General features: G+C 46.0%; 2 protein-coding genes and 1 pseudogene across 3 annotated transcripts; 1 reads left to right on the top strand and 2 right to left on the bottom strand.

Moving 5' to 3' along the window:
- On the bottom strand, positions 1-3,772 carry fam83d (family with sequence similarity 83 member D). Its single transcript, XM_041980257.1, has 4 exons — positions 3,287-3,772; positions 1,958-2,125; positions 1,731-1,855; positions 1-1,599 (listed from the first exon to the last, which is right to left on the bottom strand). Exons 1-4 carry the CDS (start codon positions 3,770-3,772, stop codon positions 768-770), a joined length of 1,611 nt encoding a protein of 536 aa, XP_041836191.1. The 3' UTR covers positions 1-767.
- Positions 3,704-24,095, top strand: si:ch211-232b12.5 (zinc fingers and homeoboxes protein 3). Of its 2 annotated transcripts, none has more exons than XM_041980256.1 (3): positions 3,704-3,810; positions 18,751-21,589; positions 22,531-24,095. In XM_041980256.1, the coding sequence occupies exons 2-3, from the start codon at positions 18,948-18,950 to the stop codon at positions 22,562-22,564; spliced, it is 2,676 nt and encodes an 891-aa protein (XP_041836190.1). In that variant the 5' UTR covers positions 3,704-3,810; positions 18,751-18,947; the 3' UTR covers positions 22,565-24,095. The 2 variants fall into 2 exon arrangements, with proteins under 2 accessions (XP_041836190.1, XP_041836189.1); XM_041980255.1 differs by lacking the exon at positions 3,704-3,810 and adding an exon at positions 5,619-5,934.
- Positions 13,338-14,132, bottom strand: LOC121636987 (annotated as a pseudogene).
- Positions 24,096-24,894: the final 799 nt, after the last annotated feature.

Genomic DNA, 24,894 nt, shown 5'->3' with positions numbered 1-24,894 from the left:
TAAAACTAAATAAAAAATCTTTATTTTCAAGGCTCAGTGAGAGCCAGATGCTCTGCAGTTTACAGCAGCTAAATTAGAAAGAAGTGAACAAGCAGAACATTTCCCCTCATTCGACAGTAGAGTCCATTGCTGCTCTGCTACCCCATCACCACAAAACAAAAGAAAGAAAGGAGACAAAGAGGATGAATGAGAAACCTACTGCATAAGACAAAAACAGGGGGCAGTGTGGACCCTGTGGTTATAGAGGAGGGCTGGAGCAAGGTCCTGAACCCCCAACGGCTCCCTGGTGCCGGAAGAAAGCCTGGTAGCCCACTGCTCCAGCTCGTGGAAACATTCTGGTCCCCACGTCTGATCACTTGGTGGCAGCAATGCACCAACAAGTTTTTTGAAGAAAAAAAACTGTGGAATAATTTTAGGAACAGAAATAAGGTCGACCGAACCAAACTACATGATCTTTGGATGTAGATTATTATAAGCTAAACACACTTAACATAACGTGCGTCATACTGCAGTGATATCATCTCTGAAATGTTGCTGCTCACAGCAAACATCCACAGTCGCTGGTTTGAGATATATATATATATATATATATATATATATATAGTAAAAGAGGTTTGCAAACCACTGGGTTAAATGCAGAGAAAGAATTTCCCAGCTGGAATTAATAAAGTGTAATTAAAAAAGAAAAAACATTCATTTAGAAGACAGAAAAATGTTGCAACAGCTTTCCTTTGCTACCCTCCGGCTCTGGAACCCCTGAAGACAGACTAGTGTACACATCTGGCTCTTGGCCATGTGCCCACAGCCACGCTTTCAGCAGGGAGTCTGGGATTTGGTTCTTGCACATGGTCTTTGTGCATCCTCTGCCTGCCGCGAGCGCAGAGCTCCTGAGTCAGGTTGGTGACATCAGCTAGCTCTCGCCTCTCGGACAGGGCGCTCACCATGTGTTCCAGTCTGGAGCGGATGGCTGAGTAGTGGTACAGGCGCTCTTTGGTCAGCTTGTGGAAGCAGTCCTTTAAAGCATCATCTGGAGCAGTCTGGGTGGGCGGGATCGGCTTGTCCTGGTTTGGCCCTGAGCTTGCTGGTGACACGAGGCTGAGATGTTGAAGGTCAGTCTGCACGTTGCTGTCCGTCACCGACCAGGCGGTCTGAGTTGAGACATGACAGGAGGCGACGCTGGGGGTCACCGGCTCTTTCTGTGCCTGCTGCTGAGTGCTGCCAGCCAGGATCTCCTCCTGCCCCGCCCAGTCCCCGTCTACGGTGGAGGAGTCCGACACGAGGCTGGCTTTACGACGATCCGGAGACAAGGGCTCGCTCTGGGGCTGCAACGGTGACATTTGAGGCTTTCGGCTGGGCGTGCTTGTCAAACACGCTGGCTCAGCAGGCCTCTCGCTGGCCAGGTACGGGGAGGAGCTGATGGACTGTTTGATGACAAGATGCTCAAAGATGCCGCTGCCACGCACACTTGGAGGTCCGCGGGTGTTAATAGGCAGAGACTGGGCGTAGAGGATGCGGAACTCCTCGTCAAACTTCTCTGTTATCTGACCAGAAAGTTCGATCAGGTTGCTGCTGTTCAGTTTACCATCGGTCCAGTTGAACCTGAACAAGAAAGGGATTCATCAACATGCATGACTAAAAATAACTTGGAGTAATTAAGGCGTGCCCATACTTGCTACGTAACATCAAGCACAACTAGCACACTTTAGGTGAAGTGGTTTGAGATCTTCTACCTGTAGGAACCTGTAGCCACTCTGTTTCCATCTATCAGCATGAACCTCTCATGAACCTTCCCGGTAATCCTCGCTCCAGATCTCATGTAATATGTCGTACCAGTTATGGTTCGCACTCTCATTTGCTGCAAGGATTGAGGATCTATTTTAAATATCTGATGGCAGTTGATGTTTAATGTTTTGCCCACAGAGCCACACCCAACTTAACCAAAAACCAAATCACATACCCGAAGATCATCCAAACGAAGGCCAATATTTCTGCACATCTTTAGGAAAGCCGGAGCACACCCCTGATCCAGCAGGATGTAAACAGGGACTCTGCGGTGAGAGCATGCCTCCTGAAGATCCCTAAAGATATCCAGGTCTGTAAGGGAGTCCGTAACTATGGCGATCACCTGCAGTGGAAAATTACAGAGGTAATATAATAAAATTCCTGTTCGCGCCGCAGCCGTGCTCACAGATGTAGCACATGATTGGGTTTTCATTATTACCAAACACAAGGCCTTATTCAAGCAGAGCTGTGAATCTCCATCTGTAATATGTGTGCAGATGAGCTTTCTATTGACTGTGCTCTGTTACCATGGCGATCAGCTGTAATGCTTGGTCAGCAAACAAATGACTTTTGTATGGGAGAAAAGTAGGTACTCTGGAGGGTTTTCCTCCATTTTTCGGGGCGGTTATTTTCTCTCTTCTTCACCAGGAGGAATGGAATTTCACATGCAGCGGTAAAGGTTGCATCTCGGGGATTAGACACGGATGTTTACATATCTTAGATTTACGGCTTCAAACTATCTGCATGCAGCTTTGTCTGGAGTACCCCACCCGGTTTTTATTTGGATGATAGAGTGGATGCTTATTTTTAAGAGGCAGAGATACAAGCTGTTCCTCTGGACCAGCCTTAATCAGCGTGTACATGGTGTGTTGTTACGCTCACAGTGCTTTAACATTACAAACAACAGAAGCTCCTACAGTTTGACTTGGATTTTTTTTTTTTTTTTTTGTAGTCGCTGGTACATATACACACATACCTGGTGTTTCTGAATCAGATTGCTAATGTAAAAGGGAATGCAGTTTATTGGAGGAAAGCAAAGCAAGTCGAGACACATCTGGCTTGCAGGTTGTCCTCAGACCTGAGGTGCAGCCAGCTGCAAACTCCCACTATGCTGCCTTTCTTTTCTAAACCAGAGGCTGTTTTAAACAAAGCACAAGAGTTCTGTTTAAAATACATCCATCTTTGCAATTAACTATTTATTTAGTTTTGACTGATCAGATTCAGTGCGGGAAAACCTGCTGTGTAATTTTAGATTTACATGTTTTAGAAAAGACACACACACACACACTTACGGTGTTTAAGAGAAAACCATGAATGATCAACATTTTTATTTGATTAATGCAAAATAACAGCATAAATCCTCACCTGTGTTGTAGGCCTACCACTGTAGCCGTCAGGCCTGAGAAAGACCACAGAACTCAACCTCATATAGAAGCTAATTATTTTAGAATAAATAATGCTGTACAAGAGATTTAGTTCGTTTTAAAAAGCGTGTATTCTATACCTCTTTGGCACTTTTAATCATGCGCCTCGCAGCCTCTTTGCAGCTGTAAATAGTCGCTCCATAGCTGGGTTGGAAGTGCGCCACGGCGCGTGTGACGCCCCGGTACGACCCCGCGGTGAAGGCGGGCCATCCCATCTCCAGCAGCGGCGGCTCCACGTCAGACACCTCCGGGAAATACGTGACGGAGGAGCAGTCCAGCGAGCTGCCGAGCGACTGCTCCAGCGGCTGCTCCTCCCCGTGGAGGGACGCTGTCGGAAGGGGCAACGCCGCGCTCCTGATCCGCTGGATTTCATCGTCGGACAGGAAGTTGGGAATTCTCTCTCTCCTGAGGAAATCCAGAAAGTCGTCGAGTCCTCCGGACAGCAGCTCCTCCAGAGCCAATCGATGTCTTTCGTTGTACACTTCCTGCGGGTTCAGCCCGTCGGTCCCGGGGTGTTTTAGACCCAGCCTCAGAGGTGAATCGTCTACGGTCTGCGACAAGGCCATTGCTGCGACTTCGTGCCTCCCTTCACACCAGCAGACAGGTAACGTTTTCTCGTACAGGAAGAAAATTTTGTATTTAGTCGTTTCCCTCCGTTCCTGTCCATGCTGGATCCGTATTGGTTACTGGGCTGTTGTTGCTTCTCCCGGATCGTCGACTCTGCCTGTCAGTCTAACGTCGACCGGGTCTCATTGGCTCATTTGGAGACAAACAAGCCTCTTTTACAGGCCGTCCCTCCGGGTACAGTACAGAGCAGTAAAATGTGGAGAGGTGTCACTCCTTCTCAGTTTTCATTGCGACAAACTGCAGCTTGTTTCTCCTCTTTGACCTGCAGCTCCGAACTTAGAGAAAAATCTCCAGCAGTCATGTAAACTACCGAGTTTCTGCTTTTCCTTGTCAAATATCAGAGGAAAGTTTGGATTTAAACGTGCAATCCTTCCTAAATGTCTTCACTAAAGCAGTAAAGATCCGGACATTTCATCTGTATCAGACAGTATGTTTGTTTAAAGCCTCAGAAAAATAAGCATTACCATTACTTAATTATATATAGATAGATAGATAGATAGATAGATAGATAGATAGATAGATAGATAGATAGATAGATAGACAGATAGATAGATGTGTTTATTTTTAATATGAAAGACAAAATAAACAAATAGAACAAATGAGACAAAACTCATTTGTCTTTATGTATGTACTAGGCCCACTTGACAGTGTGGCACCTCTGTGCAGCGATAAGAATCTCTCATGAGATCTGGTTAGTGCTTTGAATGTCCCACCACACCCTTACTATGGAATTAAAGCGCAGGTCTTAATGCAAATACCTGTATACAACCCTAAACTGGACTGAGTCACCAAACATCCGCACCAGGTCACGCACATAGGCCAGAGGCACAGGGTGAATTTCTCTGGGTGATTCATCCTCTTCATACATAATAATCCCCTTGTTCTATCCTTGCATTCCAAGAGACATTTATTTTGTGGTCTCTGGTTATTCAGTCCATCCACCTGTTACACATTAGCTCCGCACTCCCTGATGTACACGCCTGAATAAGTTATAAAACATATAAGATAGCTTCCACCACTCCTTGGCCTAAGTTATTCTCATGTTACTGGAATATATTCTTTTTTTATTTAATTTTTTTTTATTTAACCTTTATTTAACCAGGTAAAAAATGTTTGAGAACCAGTTCTCATCTGCAAACTTTTTTTTTTAGATAATTCTGTTTGTTATTTGCCTTTTTAAGGCCTGTTCTCCATTTTTGGTTTGATTGTCTCAATGTAGCTACACCATTACGCACAAAAGGGCCAAGAAGGTCACGAAGGTCGCAGCACCACAAATCCTTTTCTTTTAGCAGGACACGCTTCACTACAGCGCAGATAATTTGATTTACGGCTAAATATTGTTTTGTGTTTAAATACAGACACAGATAATTAGGCTCCATTTGAGGCGCATCTGCTACGCGTGTGCGTAAATATCTATTTTAATCCGGTATAGGCCTGAGTTTTAATTCCCGCGACGCTTAATATACATATTAGCCAATCAAGAGAATTTTACATTTATTTTCAGTAGTTTAAATGTGACATCTAATGGAAAAGTGTGACATAATTAAGATTAGCTTTAATTTTTATGATAATTTTCTTCTTTTTTATGATGGTAAAGCAGAATGATGCACCGAACACAAAACCAGAATTTAAACAATATAATCCATCCATCTCTATAACGAGGCGCAGCACACCCTCCTCCTCCCTTTTCTCTCTTTTCTTTTTTGTTCTTTTTTTTTTTACACAAGCATACACACACACATCCCCGCCCCTCTCCAAAATTTAGATGAAAGGGCTTTTGGATTTTGGATGACGCTCCGTATCACGTGTTCATAGGAAATACACTCGCTATAATTTTTTTGGAGCTCCCTCGTCCTGCGCTGCCGACCATAGTTGTTTTGCCGTCTTCATACAGTGCAGCTGAGGGGTGGATAGGTAAGGTAATGTAATGTACCTTACCGTGGTCACTGACGGGTTCACGCCAGTTCACTGGGTTCACTTGAGGAGAGCTCCCACCCCCTGTTCGACTCCTCTTCTTCTCAAAGCGAAACGATCGGAGCTGATTCAATATAATTCATTTATATATTAATGTCGGATTCCATTTTTCCCACCGACCGCTGAGGTAAGGACACATCCACTCTTCCAAAAAGCACGAACACGCCTCGTTATTGCCGAGGTGCGATCTCCAAAGTTGTTTGCTGAAATAATATCTCGCAACTGAATATTGAATTTTCATCTGGTGCTGTGGTGAGGGCAGTTTATATCAAGTCACCAATGTATAAAATGGCGACAGTAGGTGGGGGAGGAGGGGGTGGAGGAGGATTTTTTGGGAATATATGGTTATATAGAGTGGCAGCTCGCCTGCGTGTTGCCCCACAGTCCCTGTGAATGGAGAGAAATGGGTTAACTCGGCAGTTTGTTCCAGTTGGGCTCCAGCAACGGATCCTCCGTTTGGCTGAATTTGCGCTCCCTCTCGCGCTATACTATGTGGCGTATCTGCTTATTTTTCATTGCACAACGCGCCGTATTTCAGCACCGAGCTGCGCGTGCGAGTGCTTCTAGTTGTGGAAGACTTCTGGAAACAGTCTTACAGCGTATACTCTCTCTCTCTCACACACACACACACACACACACATATATATATATATATATAGGCTATATCAAACAACAAAACATAAAGAAATAAAAGCCTGGGAGTTAATAAATATTCAAACTGTGCAACTATCAGTTTTCATCAGTTGATCATTCTAACATTTCCTCCTCCTGCCACAGCTGAAAATTAGACCCCTGGTTTAATTTTCTTTTAATTCCCTTCTCTTCCTCCTACAGACATGTGCCTTACACACACACACACATTCAGTACAGTTCAGAGGAGCTGCAGTTATTTAGTAAACTATAGGTTGTTGTTTAGATGTTTTATTAGAAAATATAAGTCTCATTATCATCTTTACTGAAATATTGACCCAGCTTTGCATGTGTCTCCCTCTGCCTTTAGGGGAGGGACCTCTGTGCTGACTAATGTTGCCCCCATGAAGACAACCCCAAATTATTCAAGCAGGCAGCTACACAAGCATGACTCACTGGTCATTTTTGGGCATGTGCTTTAATTATTTAACTATTTAAGCTTGTCAGATATAATGTAGGTCACAGAACTGATGCTGCTGATTGGAGGCGGGGGCTCTGAAGAGTGGAGGTGTTTTTGGACTGTATTGACTGACTCCAACTGTCCAGTGTCCGGTGGGCATTTCTGCGCTCCGATAGTTAATTTGCAGGCAAGTGTGTGTGTGTGTGTGTGTGACGTGCAGCAAAACAAAGGGGAAATGAGCTCTGGCTGTGCAGGCTCCGGCACACCAGACTCAGCTTGGCCCCGGTGAGCTCAGTGTGTGTGGAGGTTTTCAGTCCTGCAGGACGCTTTACACTGAGGGAATGTCAATTCCCTTTTGTGGATCCCTGGGAACGCTCTTCCATCTCCCTTCTCGGAACTACTCTAATGAGGCCAGGCATATTGCCTTTCATACCGCACTCTCTGCAATTAGGCACAGCTCATAGTTTTCATTACGGCCACAGCGGAGTGTTTGTATACAGACGCACAATGTGGTGGGCCAGGAGTGCCAACTACCCCCGCTCCTCTTTGGGAAAACATGCCATTGCTTATATACCTGGAAAACTGTACTTTCCAGGATTTGCTGTTCTGACTTCAAACAGGAGCCACTACATGTTATGTTCTCTCATGTCTTCACAGCTCAAAAAGAATTCTGTGCCAGAGAATACCGCAGAAGGTCATATGGTCACGATTTGCAGATTTAGCTGACTTGGAGTGTATAACATTCCTGAAGTTAAAGAGGAAAAAGAAAAGAAAGTCATCTATCTAATGCCAACCAGATCTATTTTCATGCTGTTTTTACCAGCATTCATGTTGGCAGCGTACCTCATGATCCTCGCAGTAAACTCTCCCCAACGCCCTATTTTTTTCCTCCGGATGGTTTTTCTACACAGATTCACTTTTATTTGGGCCTTTCGTCCTTTTTTGTTGTTGCTTTTGTTGTCAGACCAATGCCGTATCGAAGCCCAACCCACTCAAAAGCCTCACTAAACCTGCATGTTTGCACAGTTCCAACCAAAAGAAATGGCCGTACTCTTAAAAAAAAAGAAGAAGAAAAAAGAAACCTTGGGGGGGGGGGGGGGGGGGGGGGGGGGGGGGGGGGGGGGGGGGGGGGGGGGGGCACCCTGCTTCTTTTTCTGTCCCATGTAAGAAAGGTTTGGTCAGCAGGAGCTGGCATTTGCCTGGCTTTGGCAGCTTGAAGCCGCTGTAATGTCAGCCATTTTAAGATGGACAGTACAGTGTGTGATTAAACCGCCATCTTTTTTCCTTTTCTTCTGGATCATTCCTTTTCTAAGTCTTTAGTCTTGGCTGCAGAACTGAAGAAGTTATTCATCAAAACTGATGCAAAAAGGATGCATGACTCAGATTTTTTTCTGTCCCGTGCACCATGGTTTATTTGTCTTGTCATTTGTGCAGGCCACAGATAGAAGGATTAGGAGAACAATGTTCGATGTCAACAATGAGCGCTCACTTCAGTTCCAAACAGGACCACTGGAAGAAGATGCTGAGGCAGAGTGTAGTAGGTGTGCACTGTCCCGCCTCAGCCTCCTGACAGGAGGTCATTTGCAGCCCGTTCAGATGCCACATCTCTCATCAGCGCCTATCAGACAGCCGAGCAGAGATTTTTGTGCGACTGTGAGGGGAAAAAGGCGGTGTGGTTGTTGCGGACCCCACCCAGAGTTATCTGAAAGAAGCTGGAACCCTGAATGGACTTTTCAAAGATGGCTGGCATGGCATGTAGATTAAGTTTGTCCTGCACCGGATGCAGTCCAAGGAATTCAGAGTGCATGTGTGGGCCTTGAGGTTGGTGGGCGTGGGCAAGCGACTCTGCTCTGTGTGTGTGGAGTGGTGGGCAAGGGGAAGAGAGGGGTTGCCATGGCAATGTTAACACATGAGTGGCACCACCGGCCGGTCTCCCTGTGGACGAGGCTACATCATGGAGGTAAGGGAGGGAGAGTGTGTGTATGTTTGTGTGATGAGAAACTAGCTGACAACACCTGCGTCACAGACATTCAAACCCTGACCTGCACACAAACACAGCCAATAAGAAGCCACAATACAGACCGAGACCACACACGGAAACCTCTCAGCTGGACAGGCATGGGGACTCGTCTTTGCATTATGAACCCTGATGGCTCTAAATTGTTTTTCAGGACACATAACGCTGGAGCTCGACACTTTATCATCCTGGCAAGCAGTAACAAATCAAAATGAGCTTCACACTGGCAGCATGATGGACACAGGAGGCATGCAGGAAACAACCGTCCTCAGCCGTCTAAAGCCTCCCAGCGCTGGATCACGTTTCCCTTTATAAATGAGGAGCCATTGTTCCCTATCTCTCCTCTGTAAGACAGTAATTGCTCTCTGTCTTTGGCTTATATTTGGGTGTCCAGCTGATCCACTCACATGATGTTAATCTATTTAATGGACATTTGGCAGAAAACGTTTCCTTCCTCTCTGCTCCAGCCCCCAGCGGATGACAGGTTTCCTTTTTTTCTTCTTTTTTTAAGCAGACACTCATGACAGCTGTGGATCACTGTCAGAGCAAATTACACCACATACAAAGGATTTCTGCTTTTATTCATGTCTGCGACTGTCGCACGGAGCGGCTTCTTCCTTACTCAGTTCAAAGAGAGATTTTCACAGCGGTGCAGGTGCTAAATGTTGCAGAGGTGAGGAGGGAGATGTGTGCCTACACAGTGTCAGCCTGTCATCATCATCATCATCAGTCATCCTCTCACTTCACTCCCAAATGTCTGAGTTCTGTCTTCCTTTGTCCTTCCCTCCATCCTCCTCCTCCTTCTCGCCTTCACGTTGTCATTCATATGACAGACGGCACAACAAAAACACTAAGCTCTGTTTGTTAATGTCAGCTGTAGGTGACCCAAACTATCTGGGAGTGTCTGAACCAGCCTCGCCTCTCCTCTCCACTGCTAGCAGTTTGTTGTAGATGTGTGTGTGTGTGTGTGTGTTATTATAATTACTGCAGCAGTTTATGAGCTACTGAGAGAGGATTCATTCTGCTCCTTTTTAATTGATTTGCTCAAATAGGAGCAGCACATTCAAGTGTAAAAGTGTTGAAAATATTATTAAATACTAATAAGATGTGAATGTGAAATTGTTTTGGAAGTGACAGCGTGAGAGCACGTCAGGGAGGCCCTCCTACAAAATGGTAAAGCTGCTATTAAATCAGGCGGAACGTATAAACCCCATCAGAATTTAAACCTAGCTTAATCCCATTTGTTTGGAAAAGTTGCATCGTTCCAAACCAAATGGTTTCGGTCCAGTGAACAAGGCCGAGCGTGGGTGTTCAGAGAGCACGTCTGGGAACTGTGCCGCCTCTTCAGATACTGTACGGCTCCTCCGGGCCGCTGAGATGGAAGAGTTTCCTCCCTCCGTGCCAGCGTGAGGACATACGACACAACAGAGACACCGATCGTCTGAGAGTTGTCTACCTTGCTGCTGAAACACAAGGCCTGCCTATTCAGAGGGAAGCATTCACCGGCTCCCTGTCTGGGAAGTCCTTGTCTTGTGTCTGATCGCACGTCTCACCCGCCAGATAAAGCAGCCAATTCTTTTGATGGGTGACCTGGTTCTTTATGTAACCTTGCTCAACTTTTGGCTCGTCTTGGGCTTTCTCATGCAGGAAGTGGAGTGTTATTTCGGGGAGGGGAGCTTCTGTACTAGGCCAGTCCCCGTTCTGCAGGATCACAGGGGTCTCCAAACGACCCTGTCCACTACTTTATATTCTTAAACATCATTGTGCATATCTGGAGTTGAACTCAGCGACATTATAACATGCTTATCTCTTACACACATTTGAGACGGACATGGTTGCATCTCCCTGTTGCATGAAAGCTGACATCTAAATCCCTCGTTCAGTGGAACAAACTCAACAAATGACGTGTTCTCAGCAGGGGTTAATCAAGTGTGCCTTCAGATGATATCATGACTTCTCTGGCAGCAAAACATACAGCACATGCCTATGTCTGGATGCAGTGAACCAGGATTACTGCATAAGATGCTGCTGACCCAGTTTTTTTGTTTTGTTTTAGGTTTTATTTTTCTGTCTGAAAGCAGCATCCGTCAGTAGAAATGAAAAAGGGGTAGTTAGAAGGCAGATGTGTCTGGGATCACTGTGTACTGCCCGGCAATCATTTAAGGGTATTAATTCTGGAACACATTCATCTTTTATTTACCATGCAGACAGCCTCAGCGAACAGGCACGTGGTTGCAGGGAAATGAACGGGGCTTAAGTTGCCTCTTAGTGTGCACAGAGATGATGCAGTAAAAAAACCTGCTGTGAGTATGTGAAGTAAGTTTTTTTGTAAGCAGCAAACTGCATGTTGAGATAAACGCAGAGTTTCAACATGGAGCAGGTTGTTGGATTCCTGCACCTGATGATTTTCCATGGAGCTAAGCTTGCAGGAGAATGCAAAGTCTGAGTGATGCGGAAAGATGATGATGGGATGGGATGAGTTTTCAGCAGCATGTCACACAACAGCGCATCTCCAGACTCAGAAATGAGGACGAGTGATATACAGAGGCTGTGTGCGAGTTCATATGTGTGTCATAAGTTCATGCAGAGGGCACAGGCTGCAGAACAACATCTCTGCTTTGATTTTTTTTCTCATTTTCTCCACGTTTTCTTATTTCCTGCATTGAAATAACTGAAACACTGACTTCAATACACCCGCTCCATCTCTGAGACAGAACTGAGGCTTGTTTTATCAGATTGTGAAAAAGAAAGAGAGGATACGATGAAAAATTTCATCTTTCCTTTTGATTGGCGTATTATAGGAACTGAAAGCATATGGAAGTGGTTTGCTAATGGATTTGTTCGCTCCATTGATCTGTGTATTCCTTTGTTTGTTTGCGTCGCCATGCTGCTAGCGGAACAAATGTAGGATGAGACTGACTGAGCCGGCAGCTTGTGCAGGGCTGCAGATGTATTCATACAACTCTCATTCCAAAATGCCAGGGCACAGTGTAAAACATAAATACAACTAAAAGCTGATATGAATGATGTGTGCAAATCCTATAAATCAATATTTTAATTCAGAATATGACATAAAAAACAAAATGTTGATAGTTAATCTTAAATTTGATAACAACACACCAAGAGAGGGACAGCAAAAGGCCAGAAAAACAAATGTGACTGAAAAGAAACAGATTGAGGAACATTGATTAGCAAGTAATTTAAAAAAAGAGCACCTTAGGGAGGCAGAGTCTCTCAGAAGTAAAGCTGAGCTAAGTTTCAGCAACCTGGAAACGATGCTCTTCAGTGTAAAATTGGAAAGACTAAATATTCCATCACATAAAGTCCATAATATCATCCAAAGATTCAGAGAACCTGCAGCTAAGAATTAATAATTCATTATCTTTGTAACCTTGGGCCACCCCCTTCATTAATTTTTGTGATTATACATCTTTTGATGCAAAGTCAGGGCACATCATCAGTGATGTATCCTGAGATAATTGGGTGCTTCGGGTCTCTCAAACATCAGACACCCTCCCTCAGGCGACCCTGCCGAGGTTGATCAGGCCTCAGCATGTGCCCTGGCAGCTCACCCACGGATCAGCTCTCTTCATCCAGAACCACCTGGAGGCTTTTTCTGCTGCCTCTGTGCTAAGAGATGGCTCTCCTCCTCCTTTCGCCAGTGAAGCAGAGTGCAGTATAGGCCCTGCAGAGGGACTGTCCTGCAAAGCCTCTGCATCCAACCTCCACAGGTAAGCACCCAGCCTTGCAGCCTGTTTGTGGCAGTTATTGACTAGGTCCTGGTACCTGTCCCTCTTCTGATCAAGGGCCTCCTCCATTCTCTCTTACAATGGCACAGTGAGCTCCATGACAACCGCTCTGCCTCTGACACCAAAATGTCAGGTCTGAGAATAGGCCTAGCGACTTGCTGGAGGAACTGGAGTTGCCTGCCTTGGTCCACGGTCAGCTGCCAGTTCTGTGCAGTGTTGAGAAGTCCTGATGTTTCTCTAGATGTTGCTGTTGGCTTCTCTCCAGCTCTGATGAAGCTGATGATCCTAGGCTTGGACCTTTGGCAGTATCACCACAGATGCTGTCTGCAATGGTATTTAGTGCTTGTGCATGACGTTAACGGTATCTGCCTTGACCCAGAGCTTTTGGGCAGCTGCTCAATATATGCTCTAGGGTCCCCTCCCTCTGGCAAAGGGGGCATGATGGTGTGTCTGTCACACACTGATGGTGTGTCTGCCACACACTTGAACTTTGTGGTGTGGCTCTGCCTGGCGTAGGTCAGTCCATGTGATCTTTCTCTCCACAACTTGTCCAGGCACCATGCTGTCTCATTCCCACTGCACTACTGGACCTCTCTTCCTCCACAGCTGCTCTCGCTTCATGCTGGACCAGTTGCCTTCGCTCCTTTCCCCGTACTCCAGTACTGCCAGTCTTAACTATAACCTCTGCCCCGAGACTTTTGGGTCTTTTGATTCCCGGAGCTGCATGGGTTTGGTTTTCATGGTTTTCAGCCAACCCTCTAGCTCCTCACAGGTGTTCTTTATGGAGGCTGTATTCCTGGGGCTGCTGTTAAAGAACTTCCCATGGTTCTTCACAGGCTTTTCTGAAAAGGTGGGGATTGGTGTTCCTGAGATCAAAAACCTGAACTTATCAACCACTATGCCTCTCTTCAGAACCAAGGACCTTGACTTTGATGGCTTGAATGGACATCCTTGCCCAACCCATCGGTCTTTCCAGCCCATTCAAGATCCGCCTTCCTCCAGGCACAGACTCAGTGGTCGCTGTCAGGTAGTCCATGACGGCGTGGACTGGTGGTTTCTGAATCCCAGGTCTAGATTTAGGGCCTCTGTACTCTGGCTTAGCAGATTTTACCAGCATGTTCATAGCCAGGTCACACAGGATCCCTGAGATAGTGCAGCCCTTGATGATTACCCACCTCCAGTCTGTGCCACTCAGATGTTATTGAACCTGCTGAGACTCTCTGCCCAAACTTGCTGTAATAATCCAGAATGAGGTCTCTTACTGCCGATGGAACATGGTGTCTCTCCAGTATTTCCATTGCCAGCTTATGGGGCATTGAGCCAAAGGCATTGGCCAGATCTGGTCAGAGCGTCACCAGATCTCCCTTCTTCTCCCTTGCATCTCTGAGGAGTTGTGTAACAACAGGTTTGGTTCTGTCAAGAACACTTCCAGAAATCACTGTGTGATCTGAGCTAACTGCGCCGTCCATTAATGCAGGTTAAAGCTCATTTAAGTGGACTGAGGCTGGCGAACTGTTCTGTGTTTTTTTTTTATTTATTTTTTTTATTAGATTTTAGTTGGGGGGGGGGGGGGGGGGGGGGGGGGTTGGAGGTCTTTTAAAAGTTTATGAGAAATTCTCTGATGAGGAAGATCATAGTCGGTGGTGCAGAGTGGATCACAGAGAAAGCAGCAACATATCAAAACACTTTTTCACTGTTGATGAAGACCTTGCTCAGCTACCAGCATGATTCTGGAGGGAATATTTACCTCCTGAGGATGATGATTGGTCATCTAGCAACAGTAAAAGTGATGCCTTTGTTAGAAATCTCGGTGCATACGTCCATAATAAAACAGATCTGAAGTATTACGTATTACGCTTTACCTAACCGAAGTCAGGGAGGCAGAATTCCAATATTTAGGAGAGGTTCTAGACATTGTCAAAGCAGCAGGGGTGGAAAACGTAGCTCTGAAACATCTGTGGGAGCAGCAGCAGGTTCAGATAGTCATCATGATGATGGGTGGATTTGAAAAATGAGGAAGACATGCACAAATGGATCAGATAGTTTGATGAAACAACTTGACATTTGGAAACTAAGATTAAGACTAAGAGAGACCACTGATTTATTTATATATATATATATATATATATAGTATATATACACACACACACTTTATTGCCAAAAGTATTCACTCCCCAAGCCAAATAACTGAAATCAGTTCTATGGCTATGGCTGCAGACTGTTTCCACTAACATCTGTGAAGGAACTGGTCTCTCTCAGGAGCTCAGTGAATTCCAGCGTGGTACTGTGATAGGATGCCACCCGTCCAGTCGTGAAGTTTCCTCACTCCTGAATATTCCACCATCAACTGTCAGTGGTATTATAACAAAGTGGAAGCAATTGGGAACGACAGCAACTCAGCCAGGTTGAGCGGGGTTGGTGGATGCTGAGCTGCATAGTGTATGGTGGGTGGGTGTCTTCTGGGGTAGGTGGCGGCTCATTTGCTGCAGTCACTGCGTGGCCTGGTCGTGGGGGGTGGCTGCCTCTGGCCTGTCTTGCCCTGTGGGGGCCTCCTGGGGAACGGGGATGCCTAGTGCTCCTGGCAGCTCACCATCCGGAGGGAGGTTCTCTTCCCTTCGGACTTAAATCCCTGGACCCCTCTTCTTCCCTGATCTCTCTATCTCTCTTACATACACACATACACACACACACACACACGTAGGGATTTGGGAGGCGTGCACGTCATGCGGGGTGTAGCCGGGGGGGCCACCCAAGTGGCTTCCTTAGCTGCACCCTGTGGCGACTCGCCTCTCGGTTTAAATTACACTTAGACATCAAAACACCAACACAACACACAAACAACTTCTGGGGGGTGTGTCATGTGGTGCATGGAGGGCGGGACTACTAACATGACCTTGCTCCCAGCACAATATGGTCACTGACCCCAGTTTTACATGCAAAAAAACACACTCACCACAAACAGTCATGAGCGGGGAGATAGAGAAGGACAATGGGGACACCTCACACCCCTCTTCCCCGGGGCGCTGCCAGGGGCGGGTAAGGGAGGTGGTTGCCCTGGGGGCCAGAAACCGGGGCGGCTGCGCTGATGAGGGGCTGCTGATCTTGGGGGATGCCCAGTCAGCCGCATCTGGGTGGGAGGTGATGGGGGGTGGATGGCGGTGAGGGCCGGATCTGGAGCTCGCCATTCTCTGGTCCACCGGGGATGTCTCCCACAGGGCATGGTGGGAGGGAGGGGGGGCTGGGGAGTGAGAGTGGGAGGGTTGTATGCTGTGTGAGTGTTTATGTTGTGTGGGTAGGAGTGAGGAGGCATGTATGTGTTAGGATGAGCGGGAGTGTGCAAGGATATAGGCGTGTGCATGTTTCTGTGTGTGGTTGGGGCGGGGTTAAGTGCACTTGTGGGGGGGACCTGGGCGGGCCTGGGGGTGGTGTGCCATGGGTCTGGGCTCTGCCGCTGTCCCCATCCTCTCATTCCCCGTTAGGCATGTTGGGGGGTGGGTACTGGGTACCTTCTGGGGTTGGTGGCGGCTCATTGGCTGCAGTCCCTGTATGGCCCAGTTGTTGGGGGGCGGCCTCTCCTGGCCTGTCTTGCCCTGGGGGACCTCCTGGGGAGCGGGGGCGCCTAATGCCACTAGAGGCTCAACATCCAGAGGGAAGTTTGCTTCGTAGGAAGTTGGGAGGCATGCATGCCATGCGGGTGGAGCAGAGGGGGCCATTCAGTGGTCTCCTTGGATGCACCCCATGGCGACTCGCCTCTCAGTTTTAATTGCACCTAGACACCAAAACACAAGAAACACAACACACAAACAACACTTGGGGGGCATGGCATGCGGTGCATGTCAGGCGGCTCCTGGCTCATTGCGGTCACTGCCCCTCAATTTTAATTGCAAACACACACTACATAAACAGTCAGGGGCTTGGGGCACGCTGTCCTCTAGTCCACCTGGGGTGTCCCCAACGGGGCATGATGGGTGGGTTATGTGTGACGTGACTGATAGTGAGTGCTTGTGGGTACGGCACAGGGTTGGGTGTGAATGCGGGGTTATATGCTTGGGTTAGTGCTCCAGGGCTGCTGCTGAGGGCCCGGGTCTCTGAGCTGCCCTGGTCTGCCTCTGACCTCCGTGGAGGCGTGGTCGCATTTGCACGATCTCACTCACCACTCTTCATCACTGATCACTCCTCTTCCTCATGCATGCTGACACAGTCACTGAGTTGTCCAGTGGTTTTTTATACTAAGAGATAATTCTTCTTTTAATTTTTCCTGTTAGTATCTGGTCGCTGTTATGCTACTTTCATGATATGTCTTTTTGATTTGGTTATTATTTAAAAACTCTTAATGACTAGCAGCTCTGTTTTTGTTTTGTTTTTTTTGTGTGTGTGTGTGTGTTTCTGCTTTTGTAAAAGTTGTAGGAAATTTTCTGGTGTGTTCATGTACAGGTGTAACCGTTTGTTGTCTGGTGATGGTGTGGACTGAAGGGTCGTTTCCTTCTGTCTGTGATCTTTTTGTCTCCTTTCTTCTTTCCCTTTTGCATCTTTTTGCTATTTTCCATCTTTTTCGGTCAAAAATTCCTATAAACACACTCCTACACCTGTGGAAAGCCTTCCCAGTAGGGTTGAAGCTGTTAAAGCTGCAAAGTGTGGGCCAATGTTATATTAAATTCATTTGATTAAGAATGGGATGACTATTAAGTTCATATGAGAGTCAAGGCAGGGAGCCAATACTTTTGGCACGATATACAGTCTGTGTATGTATGTATATGTATATATATATATATATATATATATATCACTTGACTGCTGAGCAGCTCCACTCCTGACATTCCTCTCACAAATGTCCAGCAACTGGCCTCCTCAGTAGCCAGATGTTCATGATGGGATCCTACACTGTGGCAAATGTTGCTGCCATCAAATTCAAGTTAATATTTTTAATAAAACAGTCAAATATCTTTGGACATTTAATATGTTTTGTGTTTTGGATAAAATACTGGTTTATCATCACATTGTTTATATTTACATTTACATACTAGGCTTTATTGCATATATAATGCTCCTTTACCACTTTTCTTTCACATCTTTTAAAACAATCATACGCAAATTTGTGTGCAATGTGACATAAATCTTCTAAGCAAACCTGTGTGATTATTTAGCATATTAATGAAAGGATGTGAAACAGTTGGCTGGATGTCTTTGACACCATCATTGTTCAGCAGAGTGCATCACACTCAGTAGGTGTGAAATCCCAAAGGTTTTATTTATTAAACACGCACAACAGATTTTGTGAAACTAGAGGAGCTAATCGTATAGGAACAGGATATAAAATCAAAGAAAACAGAAATCATTTCTGCTCTATTGTTACAATACTTTTCTCTGAATTCTGTGTGTAAATTCAAGTAAAATCGCTAAACACACTGACAAGCTGCACTGATGAGGAAGTGTGGGTGTGTGTGTGTGTGTGTGTGTGTGTGTGTGTGTGTGTGTGTGTGTGTGTGTGTGTGTGTGTGTGTGTGTGTGTGAGAGAGAGAGAGAGAGAGAGAGAGAGAGAGTGGAGCTCTAGATTATTTTTATTACAGGAAAGCCTTTTTCTGTTTAGATTCCCCCGATATATTTCATGGTAAATATTTTTACAGTATTTAAGAAATCAGCAGTCATTTTAGCACAAACTGTGGGGCCATTTTAATTTTTAAAGATTCACATGAGCTCCCTCTGTGCAATCACTTAATATGACCTTGTTTTTTGATTAAATGCACATTTTAACAAATTTATTATTTATATATTTTACTTTGGTGCTTCAATTACGAATACTACCCACTCCTTACACTCTGCATCTCCACCCACACATATTAACCTTGTGTCTTCTGCATCCTGCTCTCTGTAATATGTCATGCATACATTTTTCATGATTTTTATTTTTAAAAGAGTCTGTTAATGCGGCTTTTATACATGCTGAGTGAAGTTTTTAGCTGTCACTTGCTTAATGTTTAGGTTGAATGATTAAATTCTCTTTTCTCACAACATCCTTCTGTTTTCTTTCCTCTTTTCCCACCAAAGACCTCCTGAGAGAGTCACGTGTCTCTCTTTTTCCCCCCTCAGGTTTCTCGGGAGCTGTTAAACTTGTCCATGTGACGGGAATCCTAAAGTTGCAGAAGGCATGAAGCAACACTGTGATGTCATAGTGGCTGGTCCATGACACTAAACTCCATTCAACCCTCTCCACTATCCACCTGCCCTCTGTTTTCATCACACCGGACAACCAATTACTAACTTCCCAGTTTACACAAGGCTGCACTATGGCCAGCAAGAGGAAGTCCACTGTGCCCTGTATGATACCATCCAAATCCAAACATGTGCGCGAGGAAATCATACTAGGCTCGCTACCAGAACTCCTACCAACAATCCCAGAAGATAGCATACTGAGCATCTCTGGAAAGGAGTCTGCCCACTTCTCTCACAGCTCCTCCAAATCTGAAACTGGAAGTGAGACGCAGAAGGGAGGTACGTATAGCTGCGTGACTTGCCAGTTTGAGTCCAGAGATCTAAACTACTTTTTGGATCACATGCACAACTGCCACTTAGACTTCAGGGCCCAGCCCACCTTCTACTGCCTGAACTGTGGGGTGTCCGTCGTCCGCTTTGAGGCTCTTGCGCTGCATAATGCCAAAGCCCACCCTAAAATAATGGAGGGCTTGGTTACTGCTTCTCTAAGTGTCAACAAGAGAGACGGGGTAACAACTGTGGAGCAAAGCCTTTTCACAGACAGCGGAGAAGACTGTAGAGAATCTGGGATCTCCCTCACTAAAACGCCAATCGCAAAGATGATGAAAGGCAAAGGGGAGCACAAAAAGATTGTGGTTTCTCACACTGTGGAGGTTCGGAAGATAGACAACGGAAAGGATGTAGACCCCAGCATGCTGACTAATGTGCCTGAACTCCAAAACGGGGCTCTCAGTGTTTCTGGTGCCCCAGCTATGCCGAGGACCGCTGTCACCCACGTGATTACAACGACAGTGTCCAACCAAGTCTTTCACCAGCACACTCCCTCTCTTTACTCCCCCACTTCCTCTGACTCCAATAAAGATCTTCCAAAGGTGATGATTCCTCTCAGCAGCATCCCCACCTACGATGCCGCCATGGATACCAGCAGCTTTCTCAAGACATCCTTTGGCAAGTTCCCCTACCCGACCAAAGCTGAGCTCTGCTACCTAACGGTGGTTTCAGAGTTCCCCGAAGAGCAGATCAAACTATGGTTTACTGCCCAAAGGCTCAAGCAGGGCATAAGTTGGTCTCCTGAGGAGATCGAAGAGGCCAGGAGGAAGATGTTCAACACTGTGTTCCAAGGTGGAGCACCCCAAAAGCAACCCGCAACACCGCGGCAGGTCAATCACATCGTAACCCACCACACAGTCGCTGCCCATCCAGGCTCAAAAGGACCAAACTTTCAGATGGCCAAAGTTCCATACAGCAGTGTAAAATCAAGGCCTGTTGGAGTCATAGCCACACAGGCCAGCATGTCAACCAACCCCCACATCACAAGGGTCTCATATTCTACTCCAGTTGCCCCCCCAAAGTTTCCATCTATCGTCAGAACAGCGTTGGTACCAACAAAGAGTACTGACGCCACTGTGGAGCCAGACAAGAGCAATGGCTTGGACATGGCTGGAGGCAGCGCTTGTGTCAGTAGCACCAGCAGCAGTCGCAGCAGCAGCTGCAGTAGTAGCAGCAGCATCAGCAGCTATTCCAGCAGTAATGGTGTTGAGACAGTTGTCAGGAAACCGCCGCAAAACAGCAACCCAACCAACAGCATTGCCACTGGCCCCATCAGCAATAACGATGAGCATTGTGTTGCTGACACCACCGGGAACCCAAACGTCAAAAGCAGCAGCTTGCCGATCGGACCGGAAGCTTCAGACAGCAGCACGAGTCAGGTGATTGTCGACAACACCAGCAAATCCAACAACACATGCAACAATCATAACAGCGCCGTCGTCGGTGCACAAGATCCAGGCCGTGCCGAAAAGCCCAACAACCAACGCAGCAACTACATTCACAACAGCAGTATTAGCAGTGAACACCTCCCCTGTGATGACGGTGTCCCGAACCAGAATCATCCCAGCAAATCTCCAACTGACGGCACCAGCACCACAACCATTACAAAAAGCAGCTCATTCATTATAGATGAGGGTAAATGCAACAAAGACTTTCCCATAAAAGGTATGTCAATCTTACAGCAGCTTATAAAGGAAGAGGACCCGTGTGTCGGGGACAGAGGCTTCTCAGAGTTAAAAGTTGACCCCATCAAGATCAACTTCAAGAGGATGAAGATGAATGAACCCGAGACTACATCTGAGACTGCACATCAAGAACACAAATCTGACATTGAGGTATCCGCTTGTCATCCGTCTTTCTCTCCCCCATGGGGCAACAAGACCCCGCAGCAGCTGCACGTCCTCCGGCAGGTTTTCTCCAACACCCGCTGGCCCAGCAGTCTGCAGTACGAGGAGCTGAGCATCCAGACAGGCCTTCCCAAATCAGAGGTGGTGCGCTGGTTCAGTGACAGCCGCTACAGCCACAAGAACGGCCAGCTTAAGTGGTTGGAAACTTATCAGCAGCCGCCCACAGAGGCAGAAGATGCGAAGGGCCATAGGGACGCCGAGGCCGAGTCGGCCAAGGAACCTCCAGCCAACGCAAAGAAACTTGTAGAGCAAGACACGAACAAGCACCATGAAGGAGAAGCATGTCGGGTTGTGTGGCAGGATTCATACTCTCCACTGCTAGCTCTGAGGGGGGCTGAGGGGGGCGGCGAGCACAACCGAGCCGAGGAGTCGGCGCAGCTGGGAGCCCTGCAGGATCCCTGGTCAGAGAGCGGAGAGGACCACCAGCCAGGGGCCAATCAGACACTCATCCAGCAGCAGACTGATGCCAGCCAGGCCAGGTACTTGACTTAGAGCAGTCTTTTTACAACTAACTGAACACACACTTTCTCTTGCAGCGACTTGTGATATTTTACAAGATGGCTGATGTTTATCAGTAAAGAAAGCTAAAACAATGTGGGTCAGGTGTGCAGATGAAAGCATGACAGCTCTTTGTTTGTAGTGGCTGCTGCGTGATGTACAGTAGAAAGGAAGCAGGAGGAGTGGGCACAGGTACTCATGCTGAGTAGCTTATTCAGGAAATCAAAGGTCTTTGTATAAGAAACTATTTTTAGAAAAGTTGGAGTCTGATCCACTGAATTATAGATTGAGAGCGCATGCTAATATATGTGAATAAATCATGGCAATTGTGCTCGGTGAGATGGATTTCCATTAGGAAAGATGCATGAATGTTTGTAAGTGCTTGGAGTATTCTGTTGCACACGGAATATAGGTTGTAGTTATTGTATCAGTGGTTCTCAAACTTTGTCTCCAGGGCCCCCTTTTTATCAACAATAATGTCAACCCCCCCGATCACACCATCACATGCACCCCAGTGCTTACAAAGAAACGTAAGAAGAAACGGGCCACAAAACAGTGTTTAATTTATTGGCTGCTTCTTCGTTAACTGTAGTGAAAACCATGTCGTGTCGGAAGAGTCGGTTCCTCAGCTTCAGTGTGAGGCGTTTTAAATCAGAAAACTCAGCAACTACTCCAGGTGAGTTGAGCTTTCAGTGAGACAGATGCTGCTTTAATAAAATAACTCTGCTAAAACTAAGTTTTATTTAGCTTTGCGGCGCCCCCCTGTCATAACTCTGGGGCTCTTAGGGGGCTTGCCCCCCCAGTTTGGGAACCACTGCATTGTGTTTATTGGGTGTGAAGTGTGTGTGAAAACTTGGAATTTCCCCTTCGCATCATCATCATTTGTGCTTTTTGTGTTTGCCTGTTTGTGTTTTGCTGATAGGGATGGCCTGAGGATGGAGCTGCTGGAGGTGTGATGAAGCAGAAGAACGCCATGTTTAACAGGCTGGCTCGCTGGAAATGACAAAGGAAAAAAAGTGTGTTCATAATGACAGCAGATGTGATTGTAGCTGGACCGTTGGACTCTGACTGTAACTGTGAATACCCACCATCTCTCCCCTTCCTCCTCCACCACTTCCTCCTCCTCTTCTTCCATCTGCCATCACTTCCTGCCATCGTCAAAGAAAGAACTTATCACCTTTGAGTCCTGTGATGTTTAAGCCTTTCATGCTTCTTTGTGGTCGTGTGGGGAGGGTGCACAATGAGGTCAGTATGAGGGATCAAAGAAAAGAAAGAAGACGCACACTGACTGGAAAACTGACTTGAATGAGCGAAGATAAGATGGGATAGGGCCAAGAGATATTTTTTCTGGGCCATGGGAGAAATACATACATACACACACACATATATATATATATGTATATATATATCTGTGTGCGTGTGTGTGTGTGTGTGTGTGTATGATTGAAACTGCACTATATAAGATGGTTTGTACTGACTGGACAAACAAAAGATGTGTTAAGGAAATGTTATTGTTGGCTTTGTGATATTTTTTACTTTTTTAGCAACCAGTACTTCAGCACTGCCTTGAATTCTACTTTTTCCGTTATGTTTTTGTTTTGTTTTTTTCAATTCTATCTACTCTTCTATATTCACTGTAAGTCCAGATGCAATCAAACACGTTTTATTTAGATCTGTATTAATGTTGGTGATCTTTTCCGCAGTACAGCTACACGCAAGAGACTATTTACGATGCACTAATGAAGACAGCAATGCTAAAATCACCCTGCTTCACAGTAAAGGTATTGACAGCTCCGTCAAGATCAATACACTACACTGCCCTGCAAACTGAACAGAGAGAAGCCTGTCACGCTAACGTTGCCTTACTCAGCTCTGTCCATGTGTTTATATGAACTGTCTGTCCATCACCTTGCTTTCCAGCTACTGTGCTGTCCAGAAGAGAAGAGAAAAAATAACACGCCAGTGCATTGATGGTCACTGTTGGTCTATATCTGTGAAAAAAAAAAGAATCTTGTGCTGCTTTCTGTACACTTGGAGATGTTTAAGCTGTAATCGTATCAAATATTGTTACTGGCGAAATGTTGTTAAAAGCAAAATTATCTAATTTGATCCCTAGACACTGACAGAGTGAGATGTTGTGCTAGCTAGAGAGCCAAATGAGGAGATCTTTGCTCTCCTATGAATTTTCTTTATGTAAACATACAGTCACTACATAATTCCTACTAAGCTGCATCTTTGTCAAGCTGCTAATAGCTAAGAACGGTGCTATACCATCCAAAGTGAAACTGGAGCTCGATCTCCTACCAGCAGTGTATGCACTTGTGTCGAATGTTACAAATTTATTTTGGTTTGAGATAAATGGAATCTGGACTTACGGTGTTAATGATCGCTTAAACTTTTATGAAATAGTCTGATCATAAAGCACTGTTGTATCATCCTTTCTACACTTCTGAATCTTTACAGAATAAACTGAATACTCACCAAGCAGCTGAGTGTCGTCATCTGTTCTGGAGCAGGAGGGAATTAATTCTGCCACCATCCAGTCAAGTTATTCAGTGAGATGAAGAACAGTAAGAGGCGATGCTGAGGGGAGAAAAGCTTGCAGCCCCATCTGCTGGTGAGCTGCTGTCATTACAGCTTATACTGAAAGATGTTAGAAATTCTGATTCTGGGGTAGAAAACTTGAGCAAATGTGTTGCAACCTTCCAGTTTTTCCTGTAAATAGTGATTATGGAGACTTTGGCGCACAGATGGGTGATTTAAAGAACAGTGTGGGTGAAGTAAGAAGCATCCCGGTGCTTCCTAAGGAACAGCAAATCTGGTTTAATATCATCCAGTTTTAAACTCAGAGGATCCAGTAAAGATCTGCCCACTGAGGGTTTGGATCAGGGCTACTCAGTTCAGTCCTATGAGAGCTGCAGTCCTGCAGGTTTTCATTGTTTTCCTGCTCCAACACACCTGACTCAAATTAATTAGTCATTGTGCAGAACTTCTTAGGCTTTTGGATTTGAGTCAGGAATGTTGGAGGAGGGAAACATGGGAACTCTGCAGGAAAGCAGTCCCTGTAGGACCGAACTGGGTAGCTGTGGTTTAGATTTTAGGTCATTTGAGGTGACAGTGGTTCCCAACCTCTATTTTCCCTGAGTAACGACGACGTTCATTTAAATCACACAGGCTCTGAACCGGCCGGACTACCGGCAACCAGAGAGGCCATCGTGTCACAGCAGAGAAAACTTAGCAAGCTTTAGGCCAGATGTTCATCACTTTAGTACTCGTACATTCAGTT

Source organism: Melanotaenia boesemani, chromosome 3, assembly GCF_017639745.1.
Source record: "Melanotaenia boesemani isolate fMelBoe1 chromosome 3, fMelBoe1.pri, whole genome shotgun sequence".
Taxonomy (NCBI): Eukaryota; Metazoa; Chordata; class Actinopteri; order Atheriniformes; family Melanotaeniidae; genus Melanotaenia; species Melanotaenia boesemani.
The sequence above is the reverse complement of the archived record's forward strand: the minus strand, read 5'-3'. Positions and strand labels throughout refer to the sequence as shown.

Coding starts and splice junctions, on each gene's coding strand:
- fam83d (XM_041980257.1), bottom strand. CDS start 3,772: ATGGCCTTGTCGCAGACCGTAGACGATTCACCTCTGAGGCTGGGTCTA. Junction 2,126..3,286: donor TGATTAAAAGTGCCAAAGAG/GTATAGAATACA, acceptor TTTCCACTGCAG/GTGATCGCCATAGTTACGGA. Junction 1,856..1,957: donor TTCGTTTGGATGATCTTCGG/GTATGTGATTTG, acceptor CAATCCTTGCAG/CAAATGAGAGTGCGAACCAT.
- si:ch211-232b12.5 (XM_041980256.1), top strand. CDS start 18,948: ATGGCCAGCAAGAGGAAGTCCACTGTGCCCTGTATGATACCATCCAAA. Junction 21,590..22,530: donor ACTGATGCCAGCCAGGCCAG/GTACTTGACTTA, acceptor TTTTGCTGATAG/GGATGGCCTGAGGATGGAGC.